Below are 19,312 nucleotides of genomic sequence, written 5' to 3' on the forward strand. Positions count from 1 at the left end.
CCTGGCATCACAGGCTGCAAACAACGCTGAATTCAGGATTAAAGGAACTTTTAAAATATCTCTCCATAATAAAGAGTAATTGTGTCTTCTGTATTCTGCTGCCTTCCTGTTAGCTCTCAGGCTGAAAGTCATCAGGATGCTAGCGTGTTACCTTGTGGGAAAACTCGCATTCATGACATACAGTACAGCTCATATTAGTAATCCCCCAGAATGCAGTGCAGAAACGTTCCTTTCTTCATTGGAGGTAGGCAGCGAGGGACTGACCTGTAACGACATCCTGCAGAATCTTCTGCACAGCTTTGGATGTGACTGGGGCAAAATTCACAGTGACTAAAGAGGAGTAAAATAAAACCGTGACGGAATTATAATAAAATATTATTTTATTTCAGTGACGGGACCTCAGAGAAAGACACAGAAACCCCACAAGTCGACTCCACTGCTCCTCAAGTTGGCAATGCAGAAACAAGATCATTACCAGATGATGGCGCTAGTAAAGAGGACCTATCTGATGGAGGAACCATCCGAGATGAAGACCCAGAGGCCCATTCCAGACAAACCCAAGAGACAGGAGAACAGAAGGAAGACGACCCAGAAAACCTAATAAAAGATGAGCAGCAGATTCAAGAAGAAAAAGACAACCTGGCCTCAACAGAAGACGTCAAAGATCAGGACCATAGAGAAGGAGCCGATGAGGACAACATGGCCACAACAGAAGACCTAGAAGGTCAGGGTCATAGAGAAGAAGCCGGTGAGGAGAACATGGCCACAACAGAAGACATGGACGGTCAGGGCCATAGAGAAGAAGCCAAGGAGGACAACATGGCCACACAAGATGTCATGGAAGATGAAGACCATAGAGTAGAAGCCAAGGAGGACAACCTGGACCTGACAGATGATGATGGGGATGGAGAAGGAAAGATAATAGAATCTCGGGGTCTGGACGCTGCGGGAGGACTGTCCTCTGAGAGACCAGATAGCAGTATGACACAGGATGACCACAGTCATCAAGCTAAGATGACTGAAGAACACAGAGAATCATCAGATAATCAGGACAATGAGACCAATGAGCAACCAGAGGCTAAAGAGGGGGAACATGCTGACATCACAACCACCCAAGAGCTGCATGAAGGCAGGGAAGACCCCCGAGAAGAGGTAACCTCATAGCAAATCATGACAGCCTTTTTCCTGATGGATCTTCTCCACGCAATGTTTAGTAACCTGCAGGAAATTTAGGAAGTGCTCATCTAAACCCCTACAACATAAGTCTTTGGTCCTCTGAGACCCTACAACATAAGTCCTTGGTCTTCTGAGCCCCTACAGCATAAGTCCTTGGTCATCTGAGCCCCTACAACATAAGTCTTTGGTCCTCTGAGCCCCTACAACATAAGTCCTTGGTCCTCTGAGCCCGTGCAACATTATTATTATTTATTATTATAGCGCCATTTATTCCATGGTGCTTTACATGTGAGGAGGGGTATACATAATAAAAACAAGTACAATAATCTTAAACCATACAGGTCACAACTGGTACAGGAGGAGAGAGGATCCTGCCCGCGAGGGCTCACAATCTACAAGGGATGGGTGAGGATACAGTAGGCGAGGGTAGAGCTGGTCGTGCAGCGGTTTGGTCGATCGGTGGTTACTGCAGGTTGTAGGCTTCTCGGAAGAGGTGGGTCTTCAGGTTCTTTTTGAAGGTTTTGATGATAGGCGAGAGTCTGATATGTTGTGGTAGAGAGTTCCAGAGTTGGGGTGATGCGCGAAAGAAATTTTGTATGCGATTGTGGGAAGAGGAGATAAAAGGGGAGTAGAGAAGGAGATCTTGTGAGGATCGGAGGGTGCGTGCAGGAAAGTACCGGGAGACGAGGTCGCAGATGTATGGAGGAGACAGGTTGTGGATGGCTTTGTATGTCATGGTTAGGCTTTTGTACTGAAGTCTCTGGGTAATGGGGAGCCAGTGAAGGGATTGACAGAGGGGAGAGGCCGGGGAATAGCAGGGGGACAGGTGGATTAGTTGGGCAGCAGAGTTTAGAATAGATTGGAGGGGTTTGAGAGTGTTAAAGGGAGGCCACAGAGCAGGAGATTACATTAGTCGAGGCGGGAGATGATGAGGGCATGGACTAGGGTTTTTGCAGATTCTTGGTTTAGGAATGTACGGATCCGTTAAATATTTTTGAGTTGAAGGTGGCAGGAAGTGGAAAGGGCTTGGCTATGCTATTTGAAGGAGAGATCAGTGTCAAGGATTACCCCAAGGCAGCGAGCTTGTGGGACTGGGGAGAGTAGGCAGCCTTTTACTGTAATGGATAGGTTCGTTGGGGGGGTCGCGTGAGATGGGGGAAAGACGATGAATTCTGTTTTGTCCATGTTAAGTTTTAGAAATCTAGCAGAGAAGAAGGATGAAATAGCGGACAGACATTGAGGGATTCTGGTTAGTAGGGTGGTGTTATCTGGTCCAGAGATGTAGACCTGTGTGTCATCAGCATAGAGATGATACTGAAAACCGTGAGATTCTATGAGCTGTCCCAGGCCGAAGGTGTAAATGGAGAAGAGCAGGGTCCCTAGGACTGAACCTTGCGGGACTCCGACAAATAGGGGGCGAGGTGAGGAGGTGGTGTGTGAGTGGGAGAAGCTGAATGTCCGGTCTGTTAGGTATGACGAGATCCAGGATAGGGCCAAGTCTGTGATTCCAAGGGATGAGAGGGTCTGTAGTAATAGGGAATGGTCCACTGTGTGAAAGGCAGAGGACAGGTCCAGGAGGAGGAGGACAGAGTAGTGTCACTTGCTCTTGGCGGTTAATAGGTCATTGGTGACCTTAGTTAGGGCAGTTTCAGTGGAGTGGTGTGGCCTGAAGCCAGATTGTAAGTGGTCGAAGAGGGAGCAGGAAGAGAGATAGGAGGACAGTTCAAGATGGACGTGTTGTTCCAGTAGTTTTGAGACATAGGGGAGAAGTGAGATAGGGCGATAGCTAGATACAGAGGATGGATCAAGAGAGGGCTTTTTGAGGATAGGTGTGATTGAGGCATGTTTAAAGCTTGAGGGGAAAACACCAACATAAGTCCTTGGTCATCTGAGCCACTGCAACATAAGTCTTTGGTCCTCTGAACCCCTGCAGCATAAGTCCTTGGTCCCCTGAGCCCCTACAGCATAAGTCCTTGGTCCTCTGAACCCCCTACAGCATGTCATTGGTCCTCTGAGCCCCTACAACATAAGTCTTTGGTCCTCTGAACCCCTGCAACATAAGTCCTTGGTCCTCTGAGCCCCTACAACATAAGTCCTTGGTCCTCCGGAAGGAGGGAGAGCCAAGAACTTACATGTAGTGTGATTTTTTTTCCTAGGGGCAATGTCCATCACTCATAGCTATTCTTCTATCTGCCTGTTTATCTAATAATCTGTCTATGTATCTCGTATCTGTTTCATATCCATCTCTATTTCCTACCAGATTTATTTCTATCCATTTTTGTAACTTGCTCCTGTTCATTCCTTAATAAATGTAGATAATATTGTCCGGATGTATCCCGGGAGAGCTCCTCGCCTGCAGTATATACCGTATATACTGCTGTGTGGTTCACCTGCCATCAGACGGTGCGGGGACCCCGATGAGCGGGGTTACAGAGGCGGCACCGCTCTTCTCTCCTTCCTCCAGATCTTGCTGGTTTCTCACTTCTCGGCAGTTATGTAACACACAATATGTTGCTGGAGGTTCGGGAAGCGGCAGAGTTGCATTTCCCGGTTATTAATTTAATTGGCAGCGGTGGGAATTGAAGCCGTGAGAGGCGCTAAATTTGGGATCGTGTTACACGATTGTAGATGTTTGTTGTGAACATATTGAGGGCGGAAGTGACAAGCTGTCAGTCACCGAGAAGTTGCAGGAACGGCAGCGGGTGGAGATGAAACTCTTGGGGGACAAAGTTACTGACAACTCCGTTCTGCGGGCTTCTTTTCCCATAAATTCCAATATACGGGAACATTGTAACACATTACATAATGGCTTCACCTCTATATCTGTTGCAAAGCAAATCTGCGGGATGAGGACTGATATTCCTGCGCATTTCACCCACCTCAGGGGTCTGCAGGGATCGGTGTCATGAGACCTTCCTTGGGTTGCAGGGATCTCTGCTCATGGGGTTTTGTGTGACAAGTCCCCTAATGGGCGCCGCTCTGCGCAGCCTCCGGGGTGCAGTTTCACCCTTTTTTTCCAGTGTTATTGGGGTATCTGAAGACTTCAGGATAGAATTGCCACCTCCAGATACCGTGTTTCTTGCCTTTCACTAATTGGGCAGTTTTTGGACTCCTCAATTCTGTTAATTACAGATGCACCAAATGTAGAAAAAGGCAAATTTTCTGCCCACATCCATACAGTCTGTATAATCTTCTGCTGCTTGTTCCTGGGAGAATGGATGCACTGGATGAGGACAGAGCCGTGGACATGCGGCTGAAAACCTGATGCTTTCTGGAAACCCATCTAAGCTACAGAAAGATTCCTATAACCGGACATCTGCTAATCCGGCCAGACGTCCCGTACAATGTGACGTGTTATATATCAGACCTCATATTCACAACGTCACCTGTTCTCTACCCTTCAAGTACATTTCTATACACTCAGCAACATTAGGAATGCAAAACCAAGATGGGAAATGGTGCAGGACAGAATGGATCAATCATGGAACCAGAGGCGCGACCATTTTTCCAAAGTCACCTAGGAGCCATTTTTCCACAACCACAGGCCTCATATTCCTCATATTACTGTGAGCCACCTGCGTGGCCTAAACCTGCTCCTGTAGCTGCAGCGTCTGCAGACTTGTCTTCCTCGAGCACATCGGGCACGTCATTGGTCGGTGATTACACAGGAGCTGCCTGCAGTGTCTCCAGACTTGTCTTCCTCGAACACATCGGGGACTTTATTGGTCAGTGATTACACAGGAGCTGCTGACAGTGTTTCCAGACTTGTCTCCATCAGTCACATTGGGGACGTCATTGGTCGATGATTACACAGGAGCTGCCAGCAGTGTTTCCAGACTTGTCTCCATCAGTCACATTGGGGACATCATTGGCCGGTGATTACACAGGAGCTGCCAGCAGCGGATCCTGATGATTTGTACATTCAGCGGCAGAACCTTCCTCAGACGACCATTAACCCCTTTCTGACCTCAGACAGGATAGTACATCCGAGGTCAGAACCCCGCTTTGATGCAGGACTCCGGCGGTGAGCCCACATCAAAGCCGGGACATGTCAGCTGTTTTGAACAGCTGACATGTGCCCGCAATAGCGGCGGGTGAAATCGCGATTCACCCGCTGCTATTAACTAGTTAAATGCCGCTGTCAAACGCTGACAGCGGCATTTAACCGGCGCTTCCGGCCGGGCGGCCGGAAATGAGCGCATCGCCGACCCCCGTCACATGATCGGGGGTCAGCGATGCATCAGGATAGTAAGCATAGAGGTCCTTGAGACCTCTGGTTACTGATCCCGGCTAGCTGTGAGGTCCACCCTGTGGTCGGCGCTCACAGCACACCTGCATTTCTGCTGCATAGCAGCGATCTGATGATCGCTGCTATGTAGCAGAGCCGATCGTGTTGTGCCAGCTTCTAGCCTCCCATGGAGGCTATTGAAGCATGGCAAAAGTTAAAAAAAAAAAAAAAAGTGAAAAAAAATAAAAAAAATATAAAAGTTTAAATCACCCCCTTTCGCCCCATTCAAAATAAATCAATAAAAAAAAATCAAACCTACACATATTTGGTATCGCCGCGTTCAGAATCGCCTGATCTATCAATAAAAAGAAGGATTAACATGATCGCTAAACGGCGTAGCGAGAAAAAAATTTGAAACGCCAGAATTACGTTTTTGTGGTTGCCGCGACATTGCATTAAAATGCAATAACGGGCGATCACAACGTATCTGCACTGAAATGGTATCATTAAAAACGCCAGCTCAGCACGCAAAAAATAAGCCCTCACCTGACCCCACATCATGAAAAATGGAGACGCTACGGGTATCGGAAAATGGCGCAATTTTTTTTTTTTTTCAGTAAAGTTTGGAATTTTTTTTCACCACTTAGATAAAAAATAACCTAGTCATGTTAGGTGTCTATGAACTCATAATGATCTGGAGAATCATAATGGCAGGTCAGTTTTAGCATTTATTGAACCTAGCAAAAAAGCCAGGCAAAAAACAGTGTGGGATTGCACTTTTTTTGCAATTTCACCGCACTTGGAATTTTTTTCCCAATTTCTAGTACACGACATGGTAAAACCAATGATGTAGTTCAAAACTACAACTCGTCCCGCAAAAAATAAGCCCACACATGGCCATATTAACAGAAAAATAAAAAAGTTATGGCTCTGGGAAGGAAGGGAGCGAAAAACGAACACGGAAAAATGGAAAATCTCAAGGTCATGAAGGGGTTAATAACCTCAGTGACAGCAGCCGAGGCCGGAGGCGCCGGGATTTCTTCACGAGGCTCAGACTCCAGGTTTCCATTTTTTCACCATGTGCAGACCAGTGACTCCTCCATCCTAGGATTTCCATTATCACACGACTTTCTTCTTCTTGGTTGTGTAATTTCCCAAAACATCCAATTAATCTCATTATTGGAGAATCCAACCCTCAACAGATCCCTTTTTTGTTATAGATGCATCTGTCATCAGAATAAAATAGGATCTGGTGATGGAAATCGGTCACAGGAGCGCTGAAGGGAAACTCTGACACAGGATAGAGTTTAGCCACATCGCGTTTCGCCGTCTTCATCAGGCACGTCCGTCGAAACGCGTTGTGGTTAAACTCTATCCTGTGTCAGAGTTTCCTTTCAGCGCTCCTGTGACCGATTCCCATCACGAGATCCTGCTTCCTTCCTCCCTTGGAGGTGTTCGGCTGGAGGTGCGGCGGTACTCGACACTTTTTTCATCCTTTGGGCTGCCTCCTCAGCGCTCCTACATGACCGTCATATACTGACTTTGTCAGAATAGAATACACATACTGCTCCGATTACTGAATGAATCTGACACAACATGAAAATCATCATTAGTACGGCCGATTGTCCTGGTATTACAATGAACATTTGTTTGATTCCAATTAAATAGTGCAAGCAAATGAGGCCGATATAGTTATTCTCTGCCCAACAAACCTGATAGACAGCTGTCTCTATCCAGTCATCCAGCTGGACTGATAGCTGCAGCTTGTGCTGAGCAGTGTGAGAACTCAGCAGGGAGGAGGGACTCTGAGGAGCTGTCAATGAGGAAACATGGGCAAAAAATAAATAACACCAAAAAGTAAGTGCTCTGTCCGCTTCTCATGGGGTCAGTAGTATCCGGGCTCTATTATCCTGGTACTTCCTGGGCCCCCTATCTCCCCCAAATATGTGTTGCTGTAAGTTATGGGTGAATCCTGCACCAATGCTCATCACGATCCTTCAGAATAATCCCATGCGGTCCTTATTACTGTACATCGGGAAGGACCCCACAATTTCCTCCCGTCCTTGCCCCTCCATCGCTCATACACGCCTCCTGTTCCTTAATCTGACTATAAATGTAGGAAACCCTATAATTAGTGTGATTCACAAGCCGCACTTCACGCTCTGCTCCTACCAGATAACGTGTCGGCACATGTGAGTGTGAATGTTGTGCAGCACATATGTGTCCCCTCTGCTACATACAGCAGGGTAGGAGACCCCCATCCACAATGGGAGCAGACGGACGGATCGCTCGGCTTCCTATCTGCTCAGTGACCCCATAATTCACTTTGTGACCCCCGTCTTGCTCCCCATCTACAGCTGTACAGCTTTGGCCGTATTCCCATTCCCAATAATTAATCTGGCTTTTCTACCAGGCACATAAGAGCTCATGCACAGAACTGGATTATGGGTCCATACAGGGTTCGGGTTGTGCAGAACCAGAATATGGTGGAAATGTTTGACTTTTCCAACGTGTCCGATATCCTGAGTCCTGGTGTGGGACCCTTGCAGCTCAACGTTTTGCACCTCAGTATTTAGTAGCACGCGGCACTGATTTTTTTTTAATCATACGGTCATATGAATTGTACCCGTGTTTGATGGCGGTTTAGACCTAGAATTTGGGGGGCTGATATTTATCAGCTACCGACTAATAGTGATCAGACCCATCGTCCCAACATCCCATGAATGTCCCCATCACGAGGGGTCCTAATATTCCTAATATTATATATATATATATATATATATATATATATATATATATATAGTACAGACCAAAAGTTTGGGCACGCCTCCTCATTTAAAGATTTTTCTGTATTTTCATGACTATAAAAATTGTAAATTCACACTGAAGGCATCAAAACTATGAATTAACACATGTGGAATGATATACTTAACAAAAAAGTGTGAAACAACTGAAAATCTACTATATAATTGTCTAAGGGGTACTTCCGTCTTTCTGTCGGCAACTTCTGTCACGGAAATCCCGCGTTGCTGATTGGTCTCGCCAGCTGCCTGTCCTGGCTGCCGCGACCAATCAGCGACGGGCACACGAGAATTAGTCCCTCCCTACTCCCGTCCAGTCAGTGCCCGGCGCCCGCTCCATACTCCCCTCCAGTCAACGCTCACACAGGGTTAATGCAAGTGGTAACGGACCGCGTTATGCCGTGGGTAATGCACTCCGTTAACGCTGCTATTAACCCTGTGTGACCAACTTTTTACTATTGATGCTGCCTATGCTGCCGCCAGCTTCCGTTCCCAGAGATGCATTGCGAAATTACCCAGAAGACTTAGCGGTCTCGCGAGACCACTACGTCATCTGGGTAATTTTGCAATGCATCCTGGGAATGGAAGATGGGGCCAGCCGTGCGCGCATCGACAGAGTTTCGCTGGACGACGGAGGGTGAGTATAGAACTATTTTTTTATTTTAATTATTTTTTTAAACGGATATGGTGCCCACACTGCTGTATACTACGTGGGCTGTGTTATATACTGCGTGGCTGCTATTTACTACATGGCCAGTGTTATATACTATATACTACGTGGGCAATGTTATATACTGCGTGGCCTGTATTAACGCATCGGGTATTCTACAATATGTCGTGGCCTGTGCTATATACTATGTGGCTGCTATATACATACATACATACATATTCTAGAATACCCGATGCGTTAGAATAGGGCAACCATCTAGTATGTCTTATATTCTAGGTTCTTCAAAGTAGCCACCTTTTGCTTTGATGACTGCTTTGCACACTCTTGGCATTCTCTTGATGAGCTTCAAGAGGTAGTCACCGCTGGCGTGTACTCCGGAGGACAGAGAATGAACTTCAATCCAATATTGCAGCCAGCATGCAGCCAGCGGGTAAGGAAAGGGTGAATCAAACACCCGAAAACCCCGCCCATATGACCCAAAACTGGTCCCGCCAAATTCAGGTGACAGGTTCCCTTTAATTAACACACTGTCCGTCGGTACGTCGGGCCAACGGTTTGCGACGGCCTGTACCGACGGACTAGTGTGAAAGTAGCCTAAGTAATTTGAACTGGATACGCTGAGGGAATGGGAGCCAGTGAAGAGATTTGCAGAGGGGGAAGCGGAGGAGTAGCGAGGAGAGAGATGAATTAGTCGGGCAGCAGAGTTAAGGATGGACTGGAGAGGTGCAAGGGTGTTAGCAGGGAGGCCACAGAAAAGGATGTTGCAGTAATCAAGGTGGGAGATGATGAGGGCATGCACAAGCATATTAGTAGATTGACGGTTGAGGAAAGGACGGATTTTGGAGATATTTTTGAGCTCGAGGCGACAGGAGGTGGAAAGAGCTTGGATGTGCGGTTTGAAGGACAGGGCAGATTCAGGGGTTACTCCGAGGCAGCGGACTTCCGGTATGGGGGGAAAGCGTGATGTCGTTAATTGCGATAGATAGGTCAGTATCAGACAGCTCCTCCATTCATGGACAGGTGAAACATTCAGTACTACAGCATTAGCGGCTATGACAACATTTTACCGTAACATTTGTCCAAAATGTTTCTTGTAGGGCGATACAAAAGAGTGTTTTTGTTTTTTATGATCACGTCCTACACCCCACGGACTGGTCGGTGACACGTGCTGCTCCTCTGACCCGCAGGTCGCCCCCTTACATCTGATCCTTTATGACCCTACAACTCTCAGATCAATGTTCCTATTCTCCTGAAATGCTAAGAAGGAAAAAGAAAAGCAAGTCTCCGACGGTGGCGGCAGCACATGATGTGTTTGGAGTAGGAGGCTCTCAGATCCCAAGTGATGCGAGTCTGCAGCTCCCAGGGAAACAGTCAGCAGATCTCAGTACTTAACGCTGCGCCTGGTCCTCTGGATTTCAGAACGAGAGCAGCTGCGAGACGGACGGGAATTCTGCAAGAGGACAACGCTGCGCGAAAGACTCAACGAGAAACTCCTCCGAAGGGGCAGAAGATTGTGTATCCAGAGCGCAGGTTCTTGCCATGGACTGCTGTCACGTATGTCGCACACCAGACGTGTTTGCATGAAATGTGAATGGCATGAAGTTCTTGCTGCCGCCGTCGCGCTCGCGTCCATGGAATTTTGTCGCCCCCTTGTCCCCGCGCTTGCAGACCCTCATTGGGATTCTTTTTGCTTTAGGTTTCGGTTGTTTTAAGTGGAATTGATTTAGTTGCTGTGGTTTTATCACTGTGTGGGAGGACGGAGCTCGCAACACCATTAAAATCAGCTGGAGAAGCTTAGCAGGGCTCGTTGCGGACCACCAGTCCTTCTAATGGAGTGGGTCACACAACATACAGGGGGGTCTATGTAGGATAGGAAGAAGACTGATGATCAGTGGATTTCAGGAGCCTTTGTTGTGACCATCTGTGCAGAAATGATAACTCATTTATCCCATTTGCATCTGCTGGGTCTGATGTCCTTACCTGGCCATTGGCCCCAGTCTCCGGAGGGGGAAGATTTAATGGTTCTTGGGGGTTTGGTTGGGTGTGTAGCTTGGATAGACGCTTTGTGTGGGGTAATGGGGACTTTAGCAGAAGATCGGATGTAGTTGGTGAGAATTTAATGGTGTTGTTGTGCAGTATGTGTCCCAGGTACTGCTGCCAGTGATTTGGCGGAGTGCGATTTGGAGTGAATTAGTAGCAGTGTGTTATGGTAAGAATTAGACATTTGTGTTGGAAACTGCTCTGCTGAGATGTTCTTCATGACAGGAGCCGGTGGTTGTAGGTGTCTGATCTGTAGCTGTAAGGTCCTTTATCTACTCATGAAGACATTACTGATATGGCTTTGTTTCCAGTTGGGCGGCAGATTAATAATGGATAATTTACTTAGAGATTTTAATTCATGAAAAATGAACAGGAAAAAATACAGATATTATTATTGACTTCACAGAGTGAGATAATATCAGGAGATGTAGGTGAGTAGTTATTTCTGCAGTATTGTGGAAAATGTGGTTTATAACTGGGCGTAAATACATTCTTTTATAATACCGCCCACCTATGTACAAGAATATAACTACTATAATACTGCCCCTATGCACAAGAATATAACTACTATAATACTGCTCCTATGTACAAGAATATAACTACTATAATGCTGCCCGCTATGTAAAAAAATATAACTACTATAATGCTGCTCCTATTTACAAGAATATAACTACTGTAATACTGCTCCTATGTACAAGAATATAATTACTATAATACTGCCCCCTATGTACAAGAATATAACTACTGTAATGCTGCTCCTATGTACAAGAATATAACTGCTATAATACTGCCCCTATGTACAAGAACAAGAATATAACCACTATAATGCAGCTCCTATGTACAGGAATATAACTACTATAATGTTGCTCCTATGTACAAGAATATAACTACTATAATGCTGCTCCTATGTACAAGAATATAACTACTATAACACTGCCCCTATGTACAAGAATATGACTACTATAATACTGCTCCTATGTAGAAGAATATAACTACTATAATACTGCTCCTATGTAGAAGAATATAACCACTATAATACTGCCCCCTATGTACAAGAATATAACTACTATAATACTGCTCCTATGTACAAGAATATAACTACTATAATACTGCTCTTATGTAGAAGAATATAACCACTATAATACTGCCCCCTATGTACAAGAATATAACTACTATAATACTGCTATGTACAAGAATATAACTACTATAATACTGCTCCTATGTACAAGAATATAACTACTATAATACTGCTCCTATGTACAAGAATATAACTACTATAATACTGCTCCTATGTACAAGAATATAACTACTATAATACTGCCTCCCATGTACAAGAATATAACTACTATAATACTGCTCCTATGTACAAGAATATAACTACTATAATAGTGCTCCTATGTACAAGAATATAACTACTATAATACTGCCCCCTATGTACAAGAATATAACTACTATAATACTGCTCCTATGTACAAGACTATAACTACTAAAATACTGCTCCTATGTACAAGAATATAACTACTATAATACTGCCCCCTATGTGCAAGAATATAACTACTACAATACTGCTCCTAACTCCAAGAATATAACTACTATAATACTGCTCCTATCTCCGAGAATATAACTACTGTAATACTGCTCCTATGTACAAGAATGTAACTACTGTAATACTGCCCCCTTTATACAAGAATATAACTACTATAATACTGCCCCTATGTACAAGACTATAACTACTATAATGCTGCTCGTATGTACAAGAATATAACTACTATAATACTGCCCCTATGTACAAGAATATAACTACTATAATACTGCTCCTATGTACAAGAATATAACTACTATAATACTGCCCCTATGTACAAGACTATAACTACTATAATGCTGCTCGTATGTACAAGAATATAACTACTATAATGCTGCTCCTATGTACAAGAATATAACTACTATAATACTGCCCCTATGTACAAGAATATAACTACTATAATGCAGCTCCTATGTACAAGAATATAGCTACTATAATGCTGCTCCTATGTACAAGAATATAACTACTATAATGCTGCTCCTATGTACAAGAATATAACTACTATAATACTTCCCCCTATGTACAAGAATATAACTAGTATAATACTGCCCCTATGTATAAGAATATAACTACTATAATACTGCCCCTATGTGCAGGAATATGACTACTATAATACTGCTCCTATGTAGAAGAATATAACTACTATAATACTGCCCCCTATGTACAAGAATATAACTAGTATAATACTGCCCCTATGTACAAGAATATAACCACTATAATACTGCCCCCTATGTACAAGAATATAACTACTATAATACTGCTCCTATGTACAAGGATATAACTACTATAATACTGCTCCTATGTACAAGAATAAAACTACTGTAATACTGCCCCCTTTATACAAGAATATAACTACTATAATACTGCCCCTATGTACAAGAATATAACTACTATAATACTGCCCCCTATGTACAAGAATATAGCTACTATAATACTGCTCCTATGTACAAGAATATAACTACTATAATACTGACCCCTATTTGCAAGAATATAACTACTATAATACTGCCCTCTATGTACAGGAATATAACTACTATAATACTGCTCCTATGTACAAGAATATAACTACTATAATACTGCTCCTATGTACAAGAATATAACTACTATAATACTGCTCCTATGTAGAATAATATAACTACTATAATACTGCCCCCTTTATACAAGAATATAACTGCTATAATACTCCCCCTGTGTACAAGAATATAACTACTATAGAGCTGTATTATAGTGCTGTATATAGTGTTGATCTGTCCCTACACCCTCTCTTATTATATATGGGGGTCTCAGTCGGGTCCATGATGTCCATGGTCCATGATGTCTCTGATGTCCATGCTGCTGATTTGGTCCGTGCCTTTCATCTGGCTCGTCCTGATCGGCCTGGGGGCTCTGGTGAGGGTTCGGTGACCCCTCTTCAAGGGGGGGGTACTGTTGTGAATTCTGCTCTTGGGCTCCCTCCGGTGGTTGTTGGTGGGAGGGCAGTTGTCTTGGGGTTGTAATCCAGGGCAGGTGTTTCTGCTGATTGCAGCTCTACTAGGTATAGAGGTGTGCAGGATCCATGAGTCCTGGCCAGTTGTCCATTGTCCTTGGAGGGATTGCATCTCTCTCTGGTTCCTCATGCACTGCTGCCAATTCAGCTAAGATAAGTGTCTGGTTTTTTGTCTCTGTGCACACATGCTGTGTGCTTTGCAATTCAGTGCAATTCATTGTGTTTTTGTCCAGCTTAGACTTTGTTTGGATTTTTCAGTCATGCTGGATTCTCAGGAGATGCAGATTTACTTTCTATGTCTTTAGTTAGATGTAGAATATTTGTATTATCTGCTGTGGATATTTTTAGGATTTTAATACTGACCGCTTAGAATTCTGTCCTATCCTTTTCTATTTAGCTAGAAGTGCCTCTTTTGCTAAATCCTGTTTTTCTGCCTGCGTGTGTCTTTCCTCTTATACTCACAGTCAATATTTGTGGGGGGCTGTCTATCCTTTGGGGTTCTGCTCTGAGGCAAGATAGAATTCCCATTTCCATCTATAGGGGTATTTAGTCCTCCGGCTGTGTCGAGGTGTCTAGGACGTGTTAGGTACATCCCACGGCTACTTCTAGTTGCGGTGTTAGTTTAGGGTTTGCGGTCAGTACAGGTACCACCTACTCCTGAGAAAGTCTCTCATGCGGCTTCAAGGTCACTGGATCACAACAGTCGGGGGAATGTGTGTCATCACCCACCTGTATTATCCTGGTACAGACAGCGTGACGTTGGAGCAGTGAAGGGTCTCCTGCCGGCTGTGATTTTGGTGAATGTTAAGTGTAGCCGCTGAACGGTTTAATCAGGACGTATTCATGAGAAATACACAACATTGTTGCAGAGAATTGCTTATTGCTGATGTGAAAGCCGATTCTGTACAATGAAAATATAATGTGTGTCATTCTTTGACTTCTGAGCTGTCTAATTACAGCCGGCTCTGCGCTCGCTGCTCCACGCCGAGAACCTTTCAAAGGTTTTGTTTGTGAAATCACATTTGGGATGTAAAGTCACCGGCTAATGAGGAAAAAGAGTGTAACATGGAGCGTAGGGGGGGCACCGTCATCCCACTGTGTATTACTGTAGATTAGCGGTGCGGGGGATCCGGACCTGGATTCCCAAATTACAGAACATCAGCGTCTCAGATGTCTCTTCTCCCAAACCAGCAAAGACAACCTAACCTCGGAGCTTTACCTTTTGGGAATCGCCCTATATGCTATCACCTATGTAAAGGATGGGTGATAACCTGCAGATCTGTGGGACTTTCGACTTCCGAGACCCCCACCGGTGGCTGAGGCCACTGCTGTATTTCGATGGACCCCATCCTCAATATTGGTAAGAGTCAAGAATTACGGTAGTCAATGGCGTGGCTGACCATCGGCCACCACTTTTTTTCAAAATGTGCATTTCACAGCCCTGTTTAGGGATTGGGGGTCTCTGTGAATGCATTTCCCATTTTGATTGGAGTTGATCAATGGAGCCGTAGTTTAATATAAAGTTATTATGTCCTGCCTGTTATAATGTATCATGCAGAGAACACGCGGAGGAAACCGGTACAGAACGTTCCAGACATTCACTCCGTCTGACCGGAACCTGATTATGAAATGTTTTGGGTGTTCGATCAGTCATAGCGAGGTTTTCCATAACCTGGTGCCTTCTATCTAAGTACCCTACAGTTGTATGTTGGCACACCGCTCCCAGGGCACATTTCACACCAGCACTGCCCTTGTTTCACCCTTAGGTTGTGCTCCGACTCCATAGATTCACGTTTGGGCACTGGGGGGTGTCGTATGGAAAGAGATTCTCATCAATCCTAGATCATTTTGTATCAAGACCGTGTCCTGTCCCAAACCTGGAATTCTCCTGTGCTTTTTATTTGCCGTATTCACTCTTCAGCAGTAGAAAAGTGATGAATGACGGAGATCACCAGATGGAGACGTCACTGATCCACAAATGGTGGAAAAGGGAATATTTACAAAACCTCTAGATTCTCCAGTCTGGAGTCTGAGCCTCATGCAGAAATCTCGGCACCTCCAGCCTCGGCTGCTGTCACTGAAGTTAGTAATGGTCGTCTGAGGAAGGTTCTGGCGCTGATTGTACAATTCATCAGGATCCACTGCTGGCAGCTCCTGTGTAATCACTGACCAATGGCATCCCCAGTGAAGACAAGTCCGGAGACGCTGCCCGTAGCTCCTGTGTGATCACGGACCAATGGTGTCCCCAATTGAAACAAGTCTGGAGATGCTGCCAGCAGCTCCTGTGTGATCACCGACCAGTGGCGTCCCCAATAGAGACAAGTCCAGAGATGCTGCCGTAGCTCCTGTGTAATTACCGACCAATGACGTCCCAGATGTGCTCATTGGAGACAAGTCAGGAGATGCTGCTGACAAATGACCTGACTGATGGAGACAATTCTGGTGACGTTGCCGGCAGCTCCTGTGTGATCACCGACCAATGATGTCCCCAAATGGAGATAAGTCCGGAGACGCTGCCGGTAGTTCTTGTGTGATCACCGACCAATGATGTCCCCAATGGAAATAAGTCCGGAGACGGTGCCTGTAGTTCCTGTGTGATCACCGACCAATTACCTGACTGATGGAGACAATTCTGGAGACGTTGCCGGCAGCTCCTGTGTGATCACCGACAAATGACCTGACTGATGGAGACAATTCTGGAGACGCTGCAGGCAGCTCGTGTGTGATCACCGACAAATGACATGACTGATGGAGACAATTCTGGAGACGTTGCCGGCAGCTCCTGTGTGATCACTGACCAATGGACCTGACTGATGGAGACAATTCTGGAGATGCTGCAGCCACGGGAGGAGGTTTAGGCCATGTAGGTGGATCACAGTAATGTGAGGAACATGAGGCCTGGGATGTCATGTGGAAAAGACGGCACCTGGGAGACTTTGAGAAACGGACGCACCACTGGCCACCAATGTAACGCCTGAGCTGCTGTGAGACGTCTACGTGGCTTAAACCTTCTCCCACGCTGCAGCCGCTCCAGACTTGTCTCCTACAACACTCAGAGTCCAGGCTAGAAACAGTTGCTCCCATTTGTGACATTTTCAGATGATTGACGTCTCCGTCATTCACCTCTTTTCCTTTTTGTTGCCGTAATTTCAGCGTGAAGGAGTGAATAATAATATAAGATTCTGACCCTTTTATTAGTTTCACCCTGCGGTGCGTCATGTGGACTGTCAGAATAGAACATTGTACATGAAGCTGGGGGCGTAAGTTCTAGCTGTAGTGTTACGGTGAGTCTGGCCGCCCCATGTGAGCAGATAATTCTCGGAGCCTCTGAAGTGATGGCGTCAGCTCATTAGGCGGCCTGAAACGTGCTGCGGTAGTCGGAAGTCATTTATAATCTCGGTGTGAGACACTCGATGAGGGGTCTTTGATCTATATTACATAACTCATCTAATGTCACTGTTCTCATTAAGCTTCGGTAATTGCTTTTTAGGGTCTTCTCTGATGCCCCTCGCGTTTCACAGCGCGTCTTCCATCTTATATTGTCTTATTACTCCATCTTGTGTGACTGCTACTTCTCATCTTCTTACAGACCCCTCCACCATTTATAGGGGGATATGGAAGCTGCAGCCTTGTCATTACATCTTTCAGTAGTGCCATATTGCTCCATCTTGTGCATGGCGTGGTGGGATGATGGCCGCCATTGTTTTTATTACTGAGCCCCCAGATTCTTTTTTTTTCCCTCCTTACAGAACGAAGCTCTCAGGAAGCAGGCGGAAGAAGCTCTGGACATCGCCTTGGATGACCCCGATGCTAACGCGGCTGCCGCTAAGATCCAGGCCGGTTTCCGTGGTCACATGACAAGGAAGAAAATGAAGAGCGGCGACAAAGATGTAAAACACAAAGAGGGTAAAGAAGGCACCAGCGCACAGGGGGAGCACGAAGGGGATTAGTCCAGGACTGTGTGAGGTCAGTATCTGCAGCGACTGCATAGACCTGACCCCCTATATATATCCAGACCTCAGAGCAGACCCCCTACATATATGCAGACCTCAGAGCAGACTCCTACATATATATGCAGACCTCAGAGCAGACCCCTACATATATATGCAGACCTCAGTGCAGACCCCTACATATATACAGACCTCAGCGCAGACCCCTACATATATACAGACCTCAGCGCAGACCCCTACATATACACAGACCTCAGCGCAGACCCCTACATATATACAGACCTCAGAGCAGACCCCTACATATATACAGACCTCAGCGCAGACCCCTACATATATACAGACCTCAGAGCAGACCCCTACATATATACAGACCTCAGCGCAGACCCCTACATATATCCAGACCTCAGAGCAGACCTCTACATATATACAGACCTCAGCGCAGACCCCTACATATATACAGATCTCAGAGCAGACCCCTACATATATGCAGACCTCAAAGCGGACCCCTACATATATATGCAGACCTCAGTGCAGACCCCTACATATATACAGACCTCAGCGCAGACCCCTACATATATACAGACCTCAGAGCAGACCTCTACATATATGCAGACCTCAGAGCAGACCCCTACATATATACAGACCTCAGCGCAGACCCCTACATATATACAGACAGCGCAGACCCCTACATATATACAGACCTCAGCGCAGACTCCTACATATATACAGACCTCAGAGCAGACCCCTACATATATACAGACCTCAGAGCAGACCTCTACATATATACAGGCCTCAGAGCAGACCCCTACATATATGCAGACCCCTACATATATACAGACCTCAGAGCAGACCCCTATATATATATATGCAGACCTCAGAGCAGACCCCTACATATATGCAGACCCCTACATAAATGCAGACCTCAGAGCAGACCCCTACATATATGCAGACCTCAGAGCAGACCCCAACATATATGCAGACCTCAGAGCAGACCCCTACATATATGCAGTCCTCAGAGCAGACCCCAACATATATGCAGAGCTCAGAACAGAGCCCTACATACTGTATATGCAGTCCTCAGAGCAGACCCCAACATATATGCAGACCTCAGAGCAGAGCCCTACATATATGCAGACCTCAGAGCAGACCCCTACATATGTGCAGACCTCAGAGCAGACCCCTACATATATACAGACCTCAGAGCAGACCCCTACATATATGCAGACCTCAGTGCAGACCCCTACATATATGCAGACCTCAGAGCAGACCCCTACATATGTGCAGACCTCAGAGCAGACCCCTACATATATACAGACCTCAGAGCAGACCCCTACATATATGCAGACCTCAGACCAGACATATGTATATGTATATATATA

At 45.5% G+C, this 19,312-nt stretch overlaps 1 protein-coding gene across 2 annotated transcripts in view; it reads left to right on the top strand.

Annotated features, from left to right (window-relative positions):
* LOC143764185 (uncharacterized) overlaps positions 1–19,312 on the top strand; it is a 62,880-nt gene that overhangs the window by 32,579 nt on the left and 10,989 nt on the right. For both annotated transcript variants that reach the window (XM_077249509.1, XM_077249510.1), the window contains exons 6-7: positions 390–1,152; positions 17,733–17,949. In XM_077249509.1, the coding sequence (XP_077105624.1) occupies positions 390–1,152; positions 17,733–17,933 (964 nt within the window). In that variant the 3' untranslated portion in view covers positions 17,934–17,949. The remainder of the gene's footprint in view (positions 1–389; positions 1,153–17,732; positions 17,950–19,312) is intronic.

This window comes from Ranitomeya variabilis, chromosome 4 (assembly GCF_051348905.1).
Source record: "Ranitomeya variabilis isolate aRanVar5 chromosome 4, aRanVar5.hap1, whole genome shotgun sequence".
Taxonomy (NCBI): Eukaryota; Metazoa; Chordata; class Amphibia; order Anura; family Dendrobatidae; genus Ranitomeya; species Ranitomeya variabilis.